We start from the raw sequence: 19500 nt of genomic DNA on the forward strand, positions 1-19500 counted from the left end.
ATCAGTACACATCGCCCAGCTTCCGTAGCATGAATGCATGTGGCCGTCATTTGAGGCTCCGATGTATCAGGTTCTTCAGAGCTAATACCGGGATGCCCGTCGTGGCCCAAATAAAACAAAGTACAGATTTCGTAGCCCTGCGGTGATATCAGACAACACAGCCGCATGCTTAGTACGGACTGCATACATTCCATATTCACGCAGTGTGCAAGTCCTTGCAAGCGCACAATGACCTCGGTCGCGATGATAGACTCCTATGCCCAGTCATGCGCCCGCTTCTCCCTCGCGATGCTGTTGTCGAGTTGATCGCGAATTCCTTTGATATGGCACGCGCTGTACTCCTCCATATCTCTGACTCCACGGTGGGCTATGGCGAGCACCTCCCGAGCCAGTCTCTCATGGGGAGACAGACCGTCCGGGGGCAGCTGCCCAGCATTCTGTTGGTCGTAGCGCTGGAACTCGGCGATCTTCTCTGGTGGTAGGTGATAGGAGACGTTGGGGTTCGCCGGTGCTGCTGAAATGTTCGCAAGGTGCCGGTCTGCCTCCTCCCAGGTCAAGGTAGCCGTTTGACGCGGTTGGGAGAGCACGCCGGACTTTTGGGCCTCCGTCACATGTCGCCGCGCCTCGCGCTCGTAGAACCAGTTGATGTTGTCTCGCACTTTCATCTCGTTGGCGTCGAGGCTTGCCTTCATCCGCTGCATGCGCTCGACTCTGTCTTTGGCCGGCTCTATCGGCTTCAAGAGATCATCTTGGAGCGGGACGAAAATGGTTGGGATGACATGGGTGAGAGGAGGCACCTCGTCATCAGGTAACAGCTGCGGTTTTCCTCTGATTTGGTCGGCCATAATGGGTGCATCTCTTTGAGCAGGTGTTGCAGGTGTTGTGTGACCGCTGCGTGATGAGGCCATGTTTCTAGATGGTTGTCTGGCGCGCGATGTTTCTGCCTGGTGATGTAGAATCCGTTTCGCAAGCTTGGGGCTGCTTTTATTTTGAAATGGTTGTTGAATGAGCGGCGTGCAGTGTTTACAAAAGAGAAAATTACTGCCACTGGGGGGAACTCAACCTGGACGTCAACAGCACCTCTTTTGGACCCTCTCGTCTGCAGGCTTGGGCTCGAAATGTCCCCCAAAAAGTCGCCTTACTGAGTGATGCCTTGAAACGGGGCACCTATTGAAGGTCCAAGTAGGCGTCCTCCAATGTTGCTGAGACCTAGCAGGACAAATCCAAGATTTGGGATCATGGGTGCAGCGTACGCGGGCGAGCAAGGAATCTCGAGGTCGGCGGGACGGGGTGAGGGGTTGCAATATAGAGCTCGAAATTCATTACAACGAACGCAACCCACTCAACCGACGTCGAAGCATATCTAGGTAGATATTTTATGACCATGTTCAACTCTCTCTTGTAGTCAACAACCACCCTGACCTGACCGTGTTCGATGTACAACGTAGTCACATATCGGGGAAATGGGCTAGCGGGGAAAGTGGCCCCTTGATGTCTCATTGAGATGCCTTGGGATATTCTTGTATCCCATACCCTACTGTGATGAAGCCCAGAGACTAGATGGTACCATAATAACAGCATCTACCATTGCCTGGCAGGAGGGTCGTGCTGTACAAATTGGGCCATTCAACAGAGTCACTGCCTAACTCTGGTGCTCACTCTCCAAGTGTTACCCCATGAACGGACACGGGCGCCCGGACTGCAAACATCTCGGCGGCCCCTTGACACTGAGCTGTGTCTGAGGCAAGACAATAAGCCCTGTTGCTGAGGGCTTGAACGCGGTCGGCCTGGTGGTGATGCTCGGCCCAACGGTCCCACTGAGCTTTCCGTGGCTTGCCTGCCTGCGTCCTATGCCAGCCAGGCAGCCCCACTCCAGGTTGTCAATTTTCGTGAGGTCTCCTTCCTCATAAACTTGTCATCTCGAGGGCAGGACCTTCCGCACGTACTCTCTTCCAATTTTCACGGCTGCCCGGAAGTGGTCCTCCAGTCTTCTGTCTTTCCTCCTCCGCATCCATATCAGGACAAGGAATATCAGGAGTGCATCGGCAACGGCATGCTTCATGACCGTCCAGAGCAGCCACCTAACCCAGGCCCCAAAGCTCCTCTCTTTTCTGGACCTCCATTCTCGCCCGGACGTTATTTGTTCCCTGAGAGCCGCTATCTCCGTAGAAAGTCGCACGATCGCCCGCTCCATCTTCTTGGACCACTTGCCCCCCCTCTTGACATACTCGCCGTCGTCATCCGGGTCACCGGCAGCCATGCGCCTCTGGTAGTCTAGCTCCGCCTCGTCCTCCTCGCTCATTGGGCTCAACACCTTCATGGGCCCGTCGGTCCCTGCCATGGGTTGGGCAAATCTTTTTGGGCTTGTGTCCGTGCTCATACCTAGCTGTTTCGCCGACTCGTTCGAGGAGCTCGGGCTGTTGTTCTTGATCTGGTTCCATACGAATTCCAACTCGGATACCAACTCTGCTGCGTCCCTGTCTTGTCGCATCAGTAAACACGCAACATCCGCACCACAGTGCTGCCGAAGGGCTGCATTATGCTACTCACGGTGTTGTAGCGTATTTGTGCATTGTCTCGATCAAGGCCTCGATATACCGCCTCTTTGCCTCAGTACGGCTCAGGCCCCTCTGCGAGTCCCACGCGTCCCACTTATCTTGTTCCCTCTGTAGTTCGTCCCCGTGCATGCCTGAGCTGGCAGTCGGCCTATCCATGACTCCATCGACGTCGCCCTCCATCGCCTGCTTATAGAGGCCGTAGAGTCGCATCCGATCTGACGGCGGGGGCCGCAGTGCCCCGGTCTTGGGGACTTTCTTGACCGTGTTAAGAGCATGGACGAACACCCGATCTGAACCGAGCCGTGAGGGTTAGATACAAGCCTGCTGGGAAAATCCAGGAGGAGGATTGGTTCCTACCGACTGAGTCCGCCATGTTTGCAATTGTTTGCTGGTGCCCACCACGGCACCAGGGCAGTCGTGTGCTGTCCCAGAAATGAGGCGCTATGCGGTGACTCGAGGGTTGTCAACAGCCAAGTCAGTTGGCACCCGTTATCGGAGCAGTCTTGAGTGAGCTCGCTGGTGGTGTTATGGTTTGGGCGCGAGATTGGAGGTATTTGGGCTCGCAGGCGCGTGGAGAGGTCAAATATCCAACTTCTCTATACTCGGTATCATCATCAATGGCGGGGGAGCGTTTGGTTGGCATTGAGTAACCGCATCATCTCTCCATGACCCGACGTGTTGGCTAGGCGCGTGTAATCAGCGGGCCCGCCATCCCGGACTGGACCTCGGCCGAGGTAACTGACGGCAGCTTTCGGGACATGGGGGGAACCTGTGGGCCATTTCACCCGCCAAACCTTAAACCCCAAGCGCGACAGCCGGATCATCAACTTACCCCAGTCAACATTCTCACTGATAATATTTGGCTTGCGACGGAATTCGCATAGACTTTCCAGTACTGTGTATTCGAGTAAAGTTGTTACAAAGCTAGGGATGTCTTCGGGGGGAAGCAATTCGTAAAGCATGAATTCAAGCTGAAGTACGGTGCTGCAGCTGCAGCCTCAGGCTAAATTCAAGAAAGTCCAAGAGCGCCTCAGGGATGCAGAGCGGAACATTCCAGATTAGGGCGATCCAACTGCCGACATTGTGCCCCAAGGGAGGTTAGCAGTATCAATCCTGCAGCTAAAATCCCAGGTCCTTGGATGCCTTCTCCTGAGCCTCCCTGCTCTCCAGAGCCAACCGCTTCTTTTCCCTGTACACGTTCATCAATTTCTTGTTCTTCAGCGCATTCAGTGCAGCCAGATCGTTCGCGTCCGACTTCTTCTTGGCCGTTCCAGTCCCAAGTTCTTTCGACTCGCCATAGCCCTCCAGATAAACCGCCTGCTTGTACAAGACCAGGTTGGTCAACGGGTCGCGGAGCGTCCTGCTCTCATCGACAGACTTGTACACGATGTTTACCCGGGGGTTGGAAAGGGCCAGCTGTGCAGACAGCTGTTGCTTAGCTGCTTTGAGGTCGGCTTGAGAACCTGCCGGTGACGCGGCGCCCATCACGGGAGCGACAAGAGATGGCTGAGGTTGGGCATCCTTCTTAATCTGCTTGGAAATCGTCGTGCTCCACAATTCCTTGAGCCACTTCGCCGTCCTCGAGACTCCTCTTATTGGGTCCGACAGGATGATGGCGGCGACGTGGGCCTCAAATATGTCGCCCAGAACCTTTGCACGCTCCTTTTCTGATGCCTTCGAACCACCTTGCCGCCCAGAAATGCTGTATTCTCTAGGGAGCCTAGCTTCCTTCGCAAACCCATAATGGATTGAATACTCTCCGAGTGTGGAATTGCGAACTAGAACCTCCCGGATGTGACACATGTCACCATGTGGAAGATGCGGGAATGTCATGTAAATGTACGCGGTGGAGATCAAGTAGAGGTATGCGTCTCCAAGCCATTCCAGCTGCTCGTAGCTTCGCTCGCCACGTTCCGCGGCTCCTGCGTGGGTGAATGACGCCTTTTCCAAAGCTGGATCTAAGATGGCTGGAAGAGGTGGTGGGTTCTTTGCGACTTCTGATGGCCTCCACGGTGTGAGTATTGGCACTTCTGGTCGAGGGCTCTCAGCAGGCTCTGGTTTCGGCTGATCTGTGGCGGTAGTCTCCCCCTCGACCGGCTTCTCGTCATGTCCTTTTGCCAGGGTCTTGAAGCTTGGAAGGAGGTCGTTGCTCAGTGTGGCCAGTCGCCGAATCAATTTTGGGTGATCGCTCTGAGTCTTGAGGGCCTGCAGGCACTCGATGAGGTCGTCGGCGTTCTCCGAAAGGCGAGACAGCGCATCCGGAACTCTCATCTTTTTTTGGGTTGGTTGATGACTGACCTCGCCATCGGCGAAGTCTGAGCGTGAGCGTTTGCCCATTCTGAAATAACAATGAGGAGGTGGTCGGGCTGGTCGATTATACCACAAGCCTATGAGGTGGTCAGGTTGGTCGATTATACCAGCTAATTGAGCAGCAAGAGAGGAAATGTTGAAGATGGGTTTGAGAGTTCTGCATGTACCCCGGTACAACATGCCGCAAGCACAGGCCCCACTAGCCCGCAGGGCTGACGGGCTGGCAGGCTCCACATAGCTTCGCCTAATCGTCCAATCAGAGAGTTTGCGCGTGGATAGCTTTTGACTTCATGCGTGCCGTCTTCGCCTCGCAACGTCCGATTCCTCCTTCAAGCCATGCCATAATGTCGGTCCCTCGCGAGCGCCTGCTGCAGCTCCTGCAGGTAACCATTGACCCCTGAAGTTGCGCCCCTTTTCATCAGTATTGACGCTTCACAGACGCGATGTCGAATCTTTGCCACAACCTACAACCCTGATGGTGTTCGCATGGGCAACAAGATCTTGCGACAAAGGTTACGAGGCCCGGCGCTGGCGGCCTACTACCCGCGGAGGATGGTCGATCTGAAGGACCTCACAAAGGAGTTTGGACCGGCATTGGAATTTGTCGACGAGGATGAGGACGACCGACAAGATTCACTCGCTTTGTACGCCCAGGTTCTTGGCGGAACACTCGACTCCTGCTGACAGACTGTAGCTTGAAAGCCCGTGGAAAAGGCGCGCCGAAGAAGAAGAAGGGTCCCCCAGGTCAGTCTATCCAAGTCCAAGTAAAGAAGATATCGAGCTAACATTGGTCTGCACAGATACCAAAGCGAAGAAGAGATAGAGAGGGAAGCTGGCCCGCCATTGACAACTGTACAATATCACTCCGGCGAGACAATATCCGAATATATCCACAGCATATCGAGGGCACACATTTGTCGACAGCGAAGCGTTGCCGTGATCCCACGTACTTGGGCCAATGTTTACCGATGACCCGTACCCTTTCTTCTGGCCAGCACTACATAGAAGTGCATTACCACGTGGATGACCTTCAAGGCGTATTGCAATATTTCTGTATCTGGTCTGGTGTTCTCAGGCTCTGCGACTTTGTCCATCACAAGGCCTGCCCGGGCAAGGCCTTGGGTCCCGTTGACTCAACCAGAAGAGGTTGGATGGCTCTTGGGCTCAGAACCAAGGCTTAGTCCCAGGAGTGACATCATGGAGCTTGTGTTATCATCCCATCGTAGCCACAAGAAGACAGCTTGTGCCGTCAACCCGGAGTCTTTGGGTCTCGGGCGTGTGATGGTGAGTCTACCTAGTCTGCCGGTTGTGAACGCAGCTGAGAGGAAGTGTTCTGCTTTCTCTAAAGTACGTGCAGCATAGGTGTCGCAACCGTATGATACTAGATGATCTTCTTCTCTCCATTGCCTTGTGTTTTGTGTACACCCGAGGGTCGTTCTGATTTCGATCACTGAATGGGTGTCAGCTCACGGACCAAGACCTCAGGAATATAGTGTGACGGTACGGCAAGTGCCTCAAGTTGCTGTGAATTCCAGGCAGGTGATCACGTACCTTCTGGACCAAATCAGTTCTAGGCCTTCAATGTCCGGTCTGGACTTTCACTCGATCCTTGTCCTCGAAGAAAGAGAGTTGCTCTCCAGGGAAAGCACAGCAAGTCTAGTAACCGTGCAGGGTCTGGAGCACCTGGGCAGTCCGGTCTTCCGTTGAAACGGAGCAAGAACTACCTAGGTATCTGGCCTTCGATCTGCTGTTGTATGCTCAGCTGCAGCCTGCACCAAAAAGGTGGGAGTCGTTGGCAGCTTCCAGAGCGTTCCTCGTCCCGCGTTTCCTGCCACTCGCAGTGTCCAAACAAGCTGCCTGCCAACCTCAGTCCTCAACGCCTCGACCTCAAAACATTTCCACCCCATTTTCCCATCTCTCACCTCACTCACCCCTCCCAACCTTCCCGCCTCGCCCATCTTCCCCTTCCCCCCTCCATCAAACACAAAGGTGATCGACAGGATCTACCCCATCTCAGCTATTTTTCACCCATCTCTGTCCCCAGCTACGTAACCTGCTCAACAGGAAACAACCACCTTTGGAATAGCATCTTCGCTGCCTCCTTGACCAATCTTTCCTTGGCTATCGTTTGTCCTCACGATGCCCCAAGACGAGAACGCCCCTTACGAGGAGGGCATTTCAGGTGGCCAACAGGCCCTGAGAAAGTCGGCCACGCCCTTGACAACTTCCAAGCTCCTCAACCAGGGTTCTGTCAAGGTAAGTCTCGGCCTGTTCCAACTGCACAGAAACATCTGACAGTCTGCCTCAGACCAACTATGACGGGCCCAATCCCATGGACAAGCTGCTGGCGAAGCTGTGCGAGAGTCACGATCAGCCTCGACAGAACGAGTGCACCGAAGCCGACAACCCTTCCTCCTGCAGTTCTCTGCCAATCACCCCTGCCACCGACGCTTTCGGAGGTACCGCCCCAACAACTCGACCTGCTAGTGCAGCGCCGAACGACAACACTGCCGCTACCGAGGAGGTTCTTCGACTGAAGCTGGAGCTGGCCAAGGCCCAAAACCACATCACTAACCTCAACAATGAGCTCGCACAAACCCGTCGTGAGCAGGGAAGTGGTCGTGCAACGCCCATACTGTCGTCTGATTCTGACTGCGCGGGCGGTGCCCCTTTGGTTGAACCTATTGGAACGAAGCCGTCGGCATACCCTGCACTGACTGGTCTCCCCAAGACCCAGCTCCCCAGAGACAACGCCTGGCAGGGACCTGCCTCTGACGACTGCCGCTCTGAAATTAGTGACGCCATATCGGCCACTGGCTACAACCGGTCTCGGGGAATCTTGAACAATGGCAACAAGCCAGGCTACCAACCCTCCTTCATGCCGCCCCCCATGCCAATTCAGGATGGTCCTCCCGCGACGGGCTGGTCTATTCCTCGCGACCAAGGTTTCATTGACCAGTCTGTCCCACCCTACAATGACCAATCCATGGACGGCTTCCGAGGAGATCGCTTTGGCCAACAGCCTGACCTAATGCGTTCCGGTAGTGGTCGTCGCGGCAATCGTTACGACAATCGATTCGGAAACCCCGGCTCTTATGGCAGCAACTATGGCGGCTACGGCATGGGAAACATGGGCCCTTCCCAATATGACGGTGGTCCTGGCTACCCTGGCGGCCCTGGAAACATGCCTGGAAATGGAATGGGAATGTTCTCTCAGTATGGACCGTCGCCTATTGGAACACCTTTGTCTCCACATGCGACTGAGTTCACATCCACCACAGGCTCTTGGAAGCCTGACGTACGTCTATCACCCCATGCATGACTCCTTGCCTAGAAACGATCTTGCAACTGATCTTGTGTCCTCATTAACCCACCTTTTCTCAGGCAATTGCTACCGAAGGGCAGACTTATTTGCCCACCACTGAGCCCCTCAACTATCGTCGTCTCCTGGACCGCAACGTCAACTGCAACTGGAAGTACATTGTCGACAAGATCGTCTGCAACAATGACCAGCAAGCTTCTATTTTCCTTCAACAGAAGCTCAAAGTTGGAACTCCAGAGCAGAAATACGAGATTGTCGAGGCCATTGTCGCTCAGGCGTACCCACTCATGGTCAACCGCTTTGGAAACTTCCTGGTCCAACGCTGCTTCGAGCACGGCACGCCGGAGCAGGTCATCAAGATCGCCGAAGCGATCCGCGGCAACACCCTCAACCTTTCAATGGACCCATTCGGATGCCACGTCGTGCAGAAGGCATTCGACTCTGTCCCGGAGGACTACAAGGCCATCATGGTCCATGAGCTGCTCCGTCGCATCCCCGAGACAGTCATTCATCGTTATGCCTGTCACGTCTGGCAGAAGCTATTCGAATTGAGATGGACTGAGAGCCCTCCCCAGATCATGAAGTTTGTCAATGAGTCACTGCGCGGCATGTGGCATGAGGTTGCACTAGGAGAGACTGGTAGTCTGGTTGTGCAAAACATCTTTGAGAACTGCTTGGAGGAAGATAAGGTTAGCCAATATCGTCCGCCCCTAACCTGACACGAGGTTAAGCTGACATGTGTTACAGCGCCCATGCATTGAGGAAGTCCTTGCCAACATCGACATCGTGGCGCACGGCCAATTTGGCAACTGGTGCATCCAGCATATTTGCGAACATGGTGCCCCTGCGGACCGCAGCCGTGCCATTGATCATGTCATTCGATACGCTGCGGAGTATTCTATGGATCAGTTCGCTTCCAAGGTCGTTGAGAAATGCCTCAAGATTGGAGGCCCCGAGTTTCTTAGCCGCTACCTTGACCGAGTCAGCGAGGGCCGTCTCGACCGTCCGCGCATTCCTTTGATCGACATTGCCAGCGACCAGTATGGCAATTATCTCATTCAGTACATCCTGACCCATGCCAATACCCAGCACCGAGACATGGTCGCTGCTCACATCCGCAAGCATATGGTTTCACTCCGTGGATCAAAGTTCGGCTCGCGTGTTGGCATGCTTTGCACCAATCCGGCGGTTGCGACGAGGCCCGGTCCCGGTGTTGGACCTGTGGTGGGTAGTCGCATGGCCCCAGGACCTCGGTTCGGTGGTGCCTACCGCTGAATGGCTCTTATGACCAAGATCAGCTGAAGCAGCAATTCTGTCCACGTTTACTTTATTAATCTCGGAGCGGCAAGAGAAGAAACACGCCGTTTCGACACTGCTTTCCTTTGTCTCAACACAGTCAATTTCCTCGATCGGTTCTCACGAGAAGTTGGCCCGCGTCATTTGACGATTCTTTTAAGAACATCATCTTCAGCAGCTACTTTACAAATCACTCGACATCCTACGCTCGGGAGGCTACTGCCCACTCGAGTGCTTTGGACACCTCATCATTATTTTCAGTCGGCAATGTCGCCTGACATCGGATTTATTGTCGGAAGTGGACGGAGACGCGCTGTCGGTGGGCAGCCTTGTGGCTGTCAATGACGCCTTTTGAACAACACGCGTGGCATAATTTGAGCATTCAAGCCCCACCAAAATGTCTCTTGGAGGATTGAGAGTTACGTGGCTTTGGACGGCCAGAGAGGTGAAAGGGAGGGGCCAGATTGTACACTTGGTTTGTGCTATACAGAAGGATGAGACAGCTTTATTGCGGCCTTGTACCAGTGAGGCATCTATTCGTTACCCTGGCATTTACCTTCATTCTTCAATACGAGATCGCTGGTTCCTATACGCAGTCTGTTGCTTATGATGTGGTAAACTTTGAACTACCTCGGGGATAGCTAGAGCCGCCGCCACTCACTTACTGGCCGAGATTTCTCACCCGTACACATGTAAAACCACCACATACACTCAGCCGTTGGTATTGACCCCATGGAACTCACGCCTTTTAACTCGTGTGGGTTCGTAGATTTTTATTTCACGTTCTGAACAAGAACCAGAAGGGACAGAAAAGTCATGGTGGTGAGAAGGTCCAACATGCGAACTGAGTCTCAGGCATCGTTGAGTTCCATTGGTAACTCGGTTTTCGCTCAGCCCTTTATGACTTTCAGCCGCTTTGCCAACTTTTCGTCCGATTTGGGGTTCAACGAGCCCGACTACCTCCGTTTGCTTGCTGCCCCCCAAACTGATACGACATTCGCCTCTTCTGACTTTGGCAGCCTAGGCATTCATAAACATCATCTACAATTCTCCTTCGTAGCATCCAGCCTTTTGTCCTTGTACCGCAAAGAAAAGGGACACGACATCGGCTTTCAGTGCACAAAAAAAGTGTCGATCAGCTTTCTTCGCTCTAAATTTACACCATCGAATAATCTTCAAGAGGCAAGAAAACGTTGAGCCGGGAACCACTATAAGCGATGGCGTCCGCCGAGCCAACTAGTCAACCTCGTCCAGAGGAGATGCTTGAAAGCCTTTCCCGCCAGATGAGAAGCCTGAACACCCCCGGGATAGCTGGAAAGGCCTTGAAAGACGTGGCAAATCTGAACGAAGAGGACTCTGCCTCTGCATCCGGACGAAAGATACACCATTGCCTGAACGCCATTCGTTGCTTGCCAGCTTCTCGAGAGCTGGACAAAATGGCCGTCACAGATTTGGTCTACCGAAAGACAGCCGAAAGCATGATACTTGGCCTCCCACCAATCCAAACCTTCTTCTGCATGCCCCCTGCTCCCGAGCGACACAACAGATGCAAGGATTACGACAAGCTGGCTGAACTCTACAGATCACCTGCCGAGGTTCTGGCAGCGAGGTCCCGTCTCGATGAGGACCCTTTCAAGTCTTTCGATCCTGACGACTCCAGCATAGTGGAGTTGGTCGTCGCGTCAACAAAAGACTTTGGCACCTGGAATATGCCTGGGGTTGTACACATGGATTACGGAGGAATTGCAGACCTGGAAGGTGGTCTTGCTCGTCTGGCCTTGCATCACACACCAGCCACAGCAAAGGAATGGTACAAGGACAACTTTTACTCGTATCTACGCTGGGTTTATCAGGGCCGAAAGACTTCAGCTTCTCCTTTTGCTCCCAAGAGTACCACCAACGATGGGATGACGCTTCAATCTCGTGTTGAAAACTTTAGCACACCCTCTGACGGCCGTGTCTCCGGATCTTGCGCAAGCTGTGGCTCCCGCGACGCCGCTCACGCACGCAAGTTTTGCCTAATCACCCTCGAAGATCATGAATCTGAACACACAGTCTCAGCTACGACATATTGCGACGAAAAATGTCGAATTACCCACTTCGAGGCGCACAAGGCCACGTGTAAGGAGATACGCAAGTTGGCTCGAAGTTGAGCTTTGTTCAAGGAAGCATTCTATCAGTACATTCAGGCGCCCAATGGTGTAATTCCCGTCTCCGCTATCACACAAGAGCAGGGTATAGTCATCAAACATCACGTTGTCACGTCGAGAACCAAACGCTCCATTCGGCAACTGGCAGGCCCTCAGTGACAGGCAGATGCTGTCATGGCTAGTTTCACATGCAACAACATCCCCTTCTGGGCGAGGCCGACGTTTGAATTCCTCATTCGACGTGAGTATTTCTGAGTGAAATACCGGTCACATGCTGGTTACAAATACTGGACGACGCTTTGAAAACCACAGCCTGTTGCGCCGCTGCCGAGTTCATCACCCGCCCTGTCAAGAACGCCGAGATCGCGGTGGTCGATGATCTGACCTTCGGGCAAACGCATCGTCTCCGATACAACACCCTTGGCCCCCACGTTATAGTCCGCTTGACCCTGCCGTCCGGATTGAAGTACGCCTTCGACCCGACACGCGGCCCAGTTCGGCTGGAAAGAATACCTGGTGATGAAGCAATTAAGCAAACGATAGTTGATTGTTGGGTGTTGAGGAGAGAAATCTCCCCGTTATTAAACGCTTAAAAGGAGCCTATTTATAGGCTAGCGCTAGCATATAGGCATACAACCCTCGCACCTTTCAATACACCCCCTATCGTAAGTATTATCATTTTAACGATAATAAAAAATATTCCGTTTTAATAGCTAAAAATATAGTTTAAATATTCCGTTATAATTTATATTAAGATCACTATATAAACATTATTTAACGTTTATATATTCCGCTTACATTATTTTTAATTAACTATTTAAATACCCCCCTTAGCAGTATAAACTCTATACTTATTTTAATCTTAATTTCCCATAAGCCTCTTTAAGGGCAAGGCAAGGCAATGCTTTTATGCAAATATTAGCAAGATTATCTTTAAATATAATATAATAAATATTATATATCTCTTTAATTCCTTTATAAATAAAGTAATAATAAATAGCAATATATTTTAATTAGGTATTAACTTTATAATTTTAAATAAGGTTTAATGTTAATTAATTATTAATATATAAAATAAGTAAATATTTAATATACTTAATGCTTAAATCTTTTAATACTTAAATTATTTAATAAAAATATAATAATGCTAATGAATATGCTATATATTCTGTCTTGCAAATAGATTTTACAATAATAAATTGGCGCTTTAATGATTAAGCAATTAAGTCGCTATTAAGGAGTTGCATATATCCGCTAAATGCTTTTAAATTATTTAAATTAGTATTATAAAAAGCATTAGCGTATATATTAAGTATAGCAAATTAAAATAATAATGTTTATTTTAGAAATTACAGGGCATAGTTTAGTATATATTAAATGTATTAAAGCACTCCCTTTATAATATTTAAATAATAAATTATAAGCTTTATATTAAATATTAAAAGCATTGCATATAAAAATGCGAAATTAAGTTTTATTTTAATAATAAGAAAATTAACGGATTTAATAAGTAATTAATATATTATTGCATTTATTGCAATATTATTAAGTTCCTTTTATTGCGGAAATAAATTTAAATTTATAAGAGTTTATCTTTAATTATAGTTAAATATATTAAAGCGTTCTAAAATCCATTAAGTATATTCCTTTTAAGAAATGCAAATCTTATTATTAATTTATATAATTTTTAATTTAAGTAGGTATTTATAAAGATTAAGATCCTTATACTTAAAATATTGCATAAGCTTAGTGCAAAATTCATTAACTTAAGAGGAATTCTTAGTAATAAGAATATTATTAATATAAATAGCGATAATAATTTAGTCTTTAATGAAAACGCAAGGGTTAAATGTCGTTTCCATTAAATATTTAATTAATTCCTCTTTAAAAGTACTAAATTATTTATGGCTTAATTATTTAAGTTTATATAAAGCATTAAGAAGTTTTAAAATAACTTATTAATTATTAAATAATATTTAATATCTTTGCGATAATTATATATAAACATTATATTTTAAATAATTATATAAGTATGTTATTTTAATATTAAATTATTAGAGCCACTAGCTTATTATGGTAATAATAGCGATAATTAATCTTAAATTATTATAATGCGCTATAAGGCTGTAAGTATTATTATAATTTATATCGTGAATTTATATATATTTATAAGTAATGAATTATGCTTTATAGTGGATAAGCTTACTAAAAGCATTAAACTTTTTTATATATACCTAGCAAGGATTAATAATATATTAATTTATAATAATAAGTACTTTAATTTATATACTTATATTTAAGAATGATTTAAGTTTTCTTTTAATAGCTTATCGCTAGGCATTCCTTTTACTGCTTTTTATAGCCTATGCATATATATTAAGGATATTATTAGCATTTATTATGCTAGCAAGCAATGCTTAAGCAAAGATTTAATTAAGGTAGTTGGCATTAATTAATGTTAATTAAGTAGGATTTAGCATAAAGTTTGCATTAATTAATGCTAAGTTATTAAAATCTTTAAAATATTTTATAATAATATTTACATTTTCTTTTACTTTCCATAAAAGCTAAATTCATTATTCTTAAGAATTATATAATTATATAAATCTTATAAGTTTAAGTGGTTTATTAATAGGTCTTGTAGGTTTAAGCAGTTTGTTTATAGGTTTATTTATAGGTTTTGCATTATTAATAAGTTTTATTAGCTAAGACGCTAATAATACCTTTATCTTAAGTAATATATTTTTATTTAGCTAGCTAATTATTTATGCAATCTTTATTGCTAAATTAAATTAAGTAATATAACTTAATATTATAATTATAATAACTTTTTAAAGTAGCATAAATAAATAAAAGATAATCTTGCCTCCAGCTTTAAATCTTATAAAGTATACCTTTTTAGCTTTATTTAATAATTTTATTTTTAGCTTATAAGCCTTAATAAGGATATAAAAATATATAGGGCAAAAGTATAATTAAAAATATTTAATATTAAGCTTTTATTTATAAAGCGCCTTAAATAGCATTATTTAATATAATAAGGCTAAGTATAATTTTTAATTCCATAAGTATATTGCATGGGAAATTACTTTAGGCTATAGGAATAAGTAATTTTCATTGCAAATTATTATATAAGCATTAATAATAATAATATACATAAACCTTTTAAGCATGCTATTTAATTTATAATAATAAAGAAGTAATTTCTTATAAATAATTTTATATCTTTAAAATATTATAATAGTTATTTTATTTATATATTTACTTCCGTTATTTAAATTAAATGTTTTAACTTTCACGCTAAATTAAGTTTTAACTATATTTAAAAATCCTTTAATAATATTTAAGATATTATCTTTTTAAGTAATAAAGTAAACTTAATAAAATTAAATATAATTATTAATAAATGGAATAAAGTATTAAGAACCTTTTAATAATTTTATTAAAAATTTACCTAATAAATTAAATTAAATATACTTAAATAGCTATATAAATTATTATTTTAGCAATAAATATAAGCGTTTTTTAATGAACTTTATAAGTTGGTATAGTTTATAATAAAAATTCATTAATTTATTTAGTATAATGTCTTTATCTTTATATAAATATTAAGCAATTAGTTTTAATAAATTACTATAATTAAAAGCTTTATAAAATTCGCTATATATTGCAAATATTATAAAGTTATTTTTTATTATTTAAATTTTAAAATTTCTATATTAAAACTTTGCTTATAATATCCTGCAAAATTTATTATTTTTTAGTAATAAAAAGATATTATTTCCCTATATATTTAGTTAAAACCTTTTTTAAACTATAGTTTAGCTAAATAAATAAGTATTTCTTAATGCGTAATTATATAAAATATTAATAAAAATATTTTTAATAATTAATTTATTTAATAATTATAAAAAGATTTTTATAAAGCTAATACCTTTTATAATAAGTTAATTACTGCTTATAATAATAATTATACTTAAATATAATTGCAAGAAGCTAAAGTCTTTTATGCATTTTATTATATACTTTAAAGCATTAAAATTAAAAATTTATAATATTAAAGTATTTGCAATTATTAGCAGCTTTATTATATATATTAAAATATTAATATATAATGCTATTATATCTTCCTTATTATTATTAAAAATTTTAATAACTTCTTTATTTATAGCTTAATTTACAATAGCTTATTTCTTGCTCTTTTTTTATTTTTAATTAACTTTATATTTAGCAAGCTTTATATAATTAATATATAAATAGCTAATAAATATAAAGTTTTATACATAATATTAAATGCATTCTTTATTACTTAATATAAAGTTAATACTTATTAATGCAAACTTTATAGCTTTTTTTATACCCTTTAATGCTAACCTTTTTTAAATAAAGGTAAAGTAAGTTTTAAATTATTTAACCTTTATATAGAAAATAATATCCATTATCTTAAGTTTAATTTTAAAAAATATTATAAGGTTTTAATTATTTAAGTTATTAATAATATTATTTATAATATTTAATAATATTATTAAAAAGAAAAAGCCTTTAACTTTATTGCTTTTAAAAAATAACTTTATTAACCTCTTAATTAATTATCTTAATATTAAAATTTTAATATAAAGTTTTATTTAAAAGTTTTAAAAAGCATTTAAATAGCCTTGCAAGTTAAAGCTATCCTTATATTATAAGTTTATTAATTAATAAAAAAAATAAATAGTTAAGTTATTAATATTATAATTAAACTAATTAGCTAATATTTTCCAAGCATTAAAAGATTTTTTGCATAATATAATAAATATCATAAGGCTTAGATATATTAAGCTTAAAAGCATAATAAAGGCTTAATTATTAAGCTTTTCTTATTTTATAAGGGCCGCACCCTTATTTAATCATTTCTTAATACCTATAATGTATTTGCCAAGGCTGGCAAATTAAAAGCCGCAACTTTATGCTATCCTTTAATTTAGAAAATTCTCCCCTTTTAAGTTTAACTTTAAGAAAAACAATAAATTAAGCTTAAAGTTAAGTATATTTAATATTTTTTAAATAGTATTTATATATTTTTAAGTATATTTTAAATAACATTTATATATTTTTATTTATTTATAATAATTAGCATTAATTAATATAAGTAAATAAATAAAAAGGAGTAAATAGTTAAAATATTAAATAGGGCAGGAATGCTAAATTATTATAAGTTATTATTAGCTATAATAGCTATTATAAAGTATAATAATAATATATAAGCAAAGGTTAGCAATATTAAAATCTTAATAATTTAGATATAAAAATAATTATAGAAATAAAAGTATTAATATTTCTTAATATTTTAAGATATCTTAAGTAATGCCAGGCTTATAACTTAATAAAGCAATTAAGCAAACGATAGTTAATTATTAGGTGTTAAAGAGAGAAATCTCCCCGCTATTAAACGCTTAAAAGGAGCCTATTTATAGGCTAGCGCTAGCGTATGGGCATACGACCCTCGCACCTTCCAACACCTGGCACCTTGGGACGGGTACGCGCGCCGCCGCATCCACCTCATAGACCTGACCGCGGTTTTCAAGCCACCTGGCGACACACAGGCGCCAAACGAGGAGAGCACAAGGCCTCCTGAGTTTCACCCGGATGTTTTCGGGGCCAAACAGCGTGCGGCGGCTGAGCTCATCAAGGCCGTGCGAGCGCGGAAGGGCGGTCTCCGAGCTATCCTCAAGCTCTCTGATGGCCAATTCGAGGAGGCAAAGAAGGATCTGGCGAAGACTATGGAGCAGTCCGTCCGAGAAGTCATCAAGTCGTCGAAGTGAGCTTTAAGGTACGCGTGGGTGGGATTGCATCGGGGTTATGGTGCTTCTTGTTTGCTACAGGAGGGATGTTGGGCCTGGCTCGCACAGATTGCATCCTCTACGAAGTGGACGACCACCTTCTGGAAAGGCACTCCATACATGGATCGGAAAGACTTCTCGGATAAGCTAATGAAGCTTTACTGAGGCATAATAACAGCTTATGTCGTTCGGGAATCGGCGAGCAAGGCTCACAATGAGTTGCTCATCACAGGTGGCCTGTTCAGTCCCAGGCAGAGTCTGTACTGAGACGGGCGTGTGCTGCAAGGACACGGGGGACGAGAAAGATGGATGATCGGCTTTCTGGTCAGTAATGTTTGAGGATGCACACACATGCCTTTCGGCAAGTCAGGTACCATTCAAATGAATGCCCATGTTGCACATTGAAAGGCACACGAGATGACATGCTTGAGCCGACCCCGAGCGTGAGCTCCAGAGGTGTTCAGCCGTCTCGGGACAAGACGTTACCAATGCTTGGTGCGAACAGCACAGCAGGGCTGCCATTGTTGGCACTGTATGACATGACAGTATACCAGTTCTTCAGGAAGGCAGCACCAATGACGTAAAGGTCGGTGGTTCCTGAGGCCGAGTTGATCTGTACACCTTTGAGTCCCGCGACGCAATAGTCGGTCACCTCCCCCATCTTGGTTCGGATCTCTGCCGCAAGGGATTCGCTGCCCATCGCGATTTCGTCAACCTCTTCAGGAGCTACCTTTCCAATGTTGAAATCGACGGGACTGATTTGGAAGTTGGCACCTGCGAATGTGATGCTTGGAATGTATGAATCTGCCGTGTCGCAGGGGAAAAGGCTATAGAGCGTACATGTCAGTTCAGAGTTTTCTAGTCCGTGAAGGGCAGCACTTCAGCTTACAACATATCGAAAGCACTGCCATGGATTTGCATCGAGAGAGGCAAGCTTCCAGGTATTTGCGACATGATCTCCCTTGCGGCGGCTGGGGGCGCAATAATCATCGGTGTACCCGTGTCGATCGCGGCCTGGCCCTTAGTGTGCAAGCCAGCGACAAGGCCACGGACCTTGACGTTGTCCAAGTCGACTTGCCAGTACGTCTCGGAGACAACCGGCAAAGTGACGAATGGTCCGGTGTATTTCGTGCTGTCCCGACCGCCAAGGACCATTTCCGAATCGCTCCCTGTGCCCGAGGCCAGACGGCCCAAGTAAAAGCTGAACTCATCCTTTTCAACTGCCCCTGAGGCGACGAGGTTCTCAAAAAAGGTGATGGCGTTGCCTTTAGCGAGGAATGAGAAAGCCATACCGCAGATCCCGTCAGCATCCAGATTTGAGAAACCAGTGGCTGATTTAATTGCCATGAGTGTCTGGTTGGCCGATTTCAAACCGGCAATGGTCATGTCATCCACATATATGTCACCAGACACGGAGGCTGTTAGGTAACCCGAAGGCACAGTCGTTTGGAGATCAATGCCTCCTCCATCGTATTTGTTCGAATGGACGCATCCATCGAGAGGGCCACAGCCTGGGCTGGGGACCCAAATGTCAGAAGACCCAGTGTCGAAGATACTGCGGGCCCAGTCATTGTCAGCTCATTGGATCAATTAAAGTACCTAGTCAGAATCGTGGACCTACAGCTCAAACGTCTGCGCATTTCCGTCCTTAGAACCAATCGTTACCGGCCCGTAGTATTTGTCGTCCATCGCTAACACCATCTTGTTGCTATCGGAGTGTGAAAAAAACCCTGGTCCTTTAGAGGCACGTTGACGCCTGACGTAGCCTTCTGCCTGTGTCTCTCGGCAGCATATTCTGCTTGCTGCTGCGCCACGGGCTCGTAGTGCGGAAGTGGCTTTGTGCCGAACTTCATGAGCGTAGCGTTGAGAGAAGCGAATATTCCAGGAACATTAGCCCTTCCATCGGGACGAGTAAGGCTGTGGCCATTGCTCATGGAGACCTTGTGTGAAGTGGCGGTGCCGGGCTCTGGCAGGGCAAGGGCGCCAGAGAGGAGAAGAGGAGCAAATGCGAGCTTCATGATCGGAGATTGGGGGTTGGTGAACGA

The 19500-nt window shown here is 44.8% G+C and overlaps 8 protein-coding genes across 8 annotated transcripts; 4 read left to right on the forward strand and 4 right to left on the reverse strand.

Moving 5' to 3' along the window:
- Positions 1-254: 254 nt before the first annotated feature.
- Positions 255-845, reverse strand: INS49_011409 (uncharacterized protein; the record flags this gene model as incomplete). The annotated part of the gene is made up of 1 exon (XM_043172126.1): positions 255-845. The coding sequence occupies one exon, from the start codon at positions 843-845 to the stop codon at positions 255-257; it is 591 nt and encodes a 196-aa protein (XP_043023871.1).
- Positions 846-1915: 1070 nt separating this feature from the next.
- INS49_011410 (uncharacterized protein) lies at positions 1916-2931 on the reverse strand (the record flags this gene model as incomplete). Its single annotated transcript, XM_043172127.1, has 4 exons — positions 1916-2334; positions 2383-2477; positions 2551-2848; positions 2916-2931. 4 exons carry the CDS (start codon positions 2929-2931, stop codon positions 1916-1918), a joined length of 828 nt encoding a protein of 275 aa, XP_043023872.1.
- Positions 2932-3677: 746 nt separating this feature from the next.
- On the reverse strand, positions 3678-4895 carry INS49_011411 (uncharacterized protein; the record flags this gene model as incomplete). Its single annotated transcript, XM_043172128.1, has 1 exon — positions 3678-4895. The coding sequence occupies one exon, from the start codon at positions 4893-4895 to the stop codon at positions 3678-3680; it is 1218 nt and encodes a 405-aa protein (XP_043023873.1).
- Positions 4896-5212: 317 nt separating this feature from the next.
- INS49_011412 (uncharacterized protein) lies at positions 5213-5691 on the forward strand (the record flags this gene model as incomplete). Its single annotated transcript, XM_043172129.1, has 4 exons — positions 5213-5251; positions 5307-5512; positions 5563-5612; positions 5669-5691. The coding sequence occupies 4 exons, from the start codon at positions 5213-5215 to the stop codon at positions 5689-5691; spliced, it is 318 nt and encodes a 105-aa protein (XP_043023874.1).
- A 1316-nt stretch (positions 5692-7007) lies between these two features.
- On the forward strand, positions 7008-9465 carry INS49_011413 (uncharacterized protein; the record flags this gene model as incomplete). The annotated part of the gene is made up of 4 exons (XM_043172130.1): positions 7008-7124; positions 7177-8166; positions 8253-8879; positions 8938-9465. 4 exons carry the CDS (start codon positions 7008-7010, stop codon positions 9463-9465), a joined length of 2262 nt encoding a protein of 753 aa, XP_043023875.1.
- Positions 9466-10703: 1238 nt separating this feature from the next.
- On the forward strand, positions 10704-11639 carry INS49_011414 (uncharacterized protein; the record flags this gene model as incomplete). The annotated part of the gene is made up of 1 exon (XM_043172131.1): positions 10704-11639. The coding sequence occupies one exon, from the start codon at positions 10704-10706 to the stop codon at positions 11637-11639; it is 936 nt and encodes a 311-aa protein (XP_043023876.1).
- Positions 11640-17103: 5464 nt separating this feature from the next.
- INS49_011415 (uncharacterized protein) lies at positions 17104-17437 on the forward strand (the record flags this gene model as incomplete). The annotated part of the gene is made up of 2 exons (XM_043172132.1): positions 17104-17151; positions 17201-17437. 2 exons carry the CDS (start codon positions 17104-17106, stop codon positions 17435-17437), a joined length of 285 nt encoding a protein of 94 aa, XP_043023877.1.
- A 478-nt stretch (positions 17438-17915) lies between these two features.
- Positions 17916-19473, reverse strand: INS49_011416 (uncharacterized protein; the record flags this gene model as incomplete). Its single annotated transcript, XM_043172133.1, has 4 exons — positions 17916-18282; positions 18345-19010; positions 19077-19163; positions 19217-19473. 4 exons carry the CDS (start codon positions 19471-19473, stop codon positions 17916-17918), a joined length of 1377 nt encoding a protein of 458 aa, XP_043023878.1.
- Positions 19474-19500: the final 27 nt, after the last annotated feature.

Source organism: Diaporthe citri, assembly GCF_014595645.1.
Source record: "Diaporthe citri strain NFHF-8-4 chromosome Unknown scaffold_5, whole genome shotgun sequence".
Lineage (NCBI taxonomy): Eukaryota > Fungi > Ascomycota > Sordariomycetes > Diaporthales > Diaporthaceae > Diaporthe > Diaporthe citri.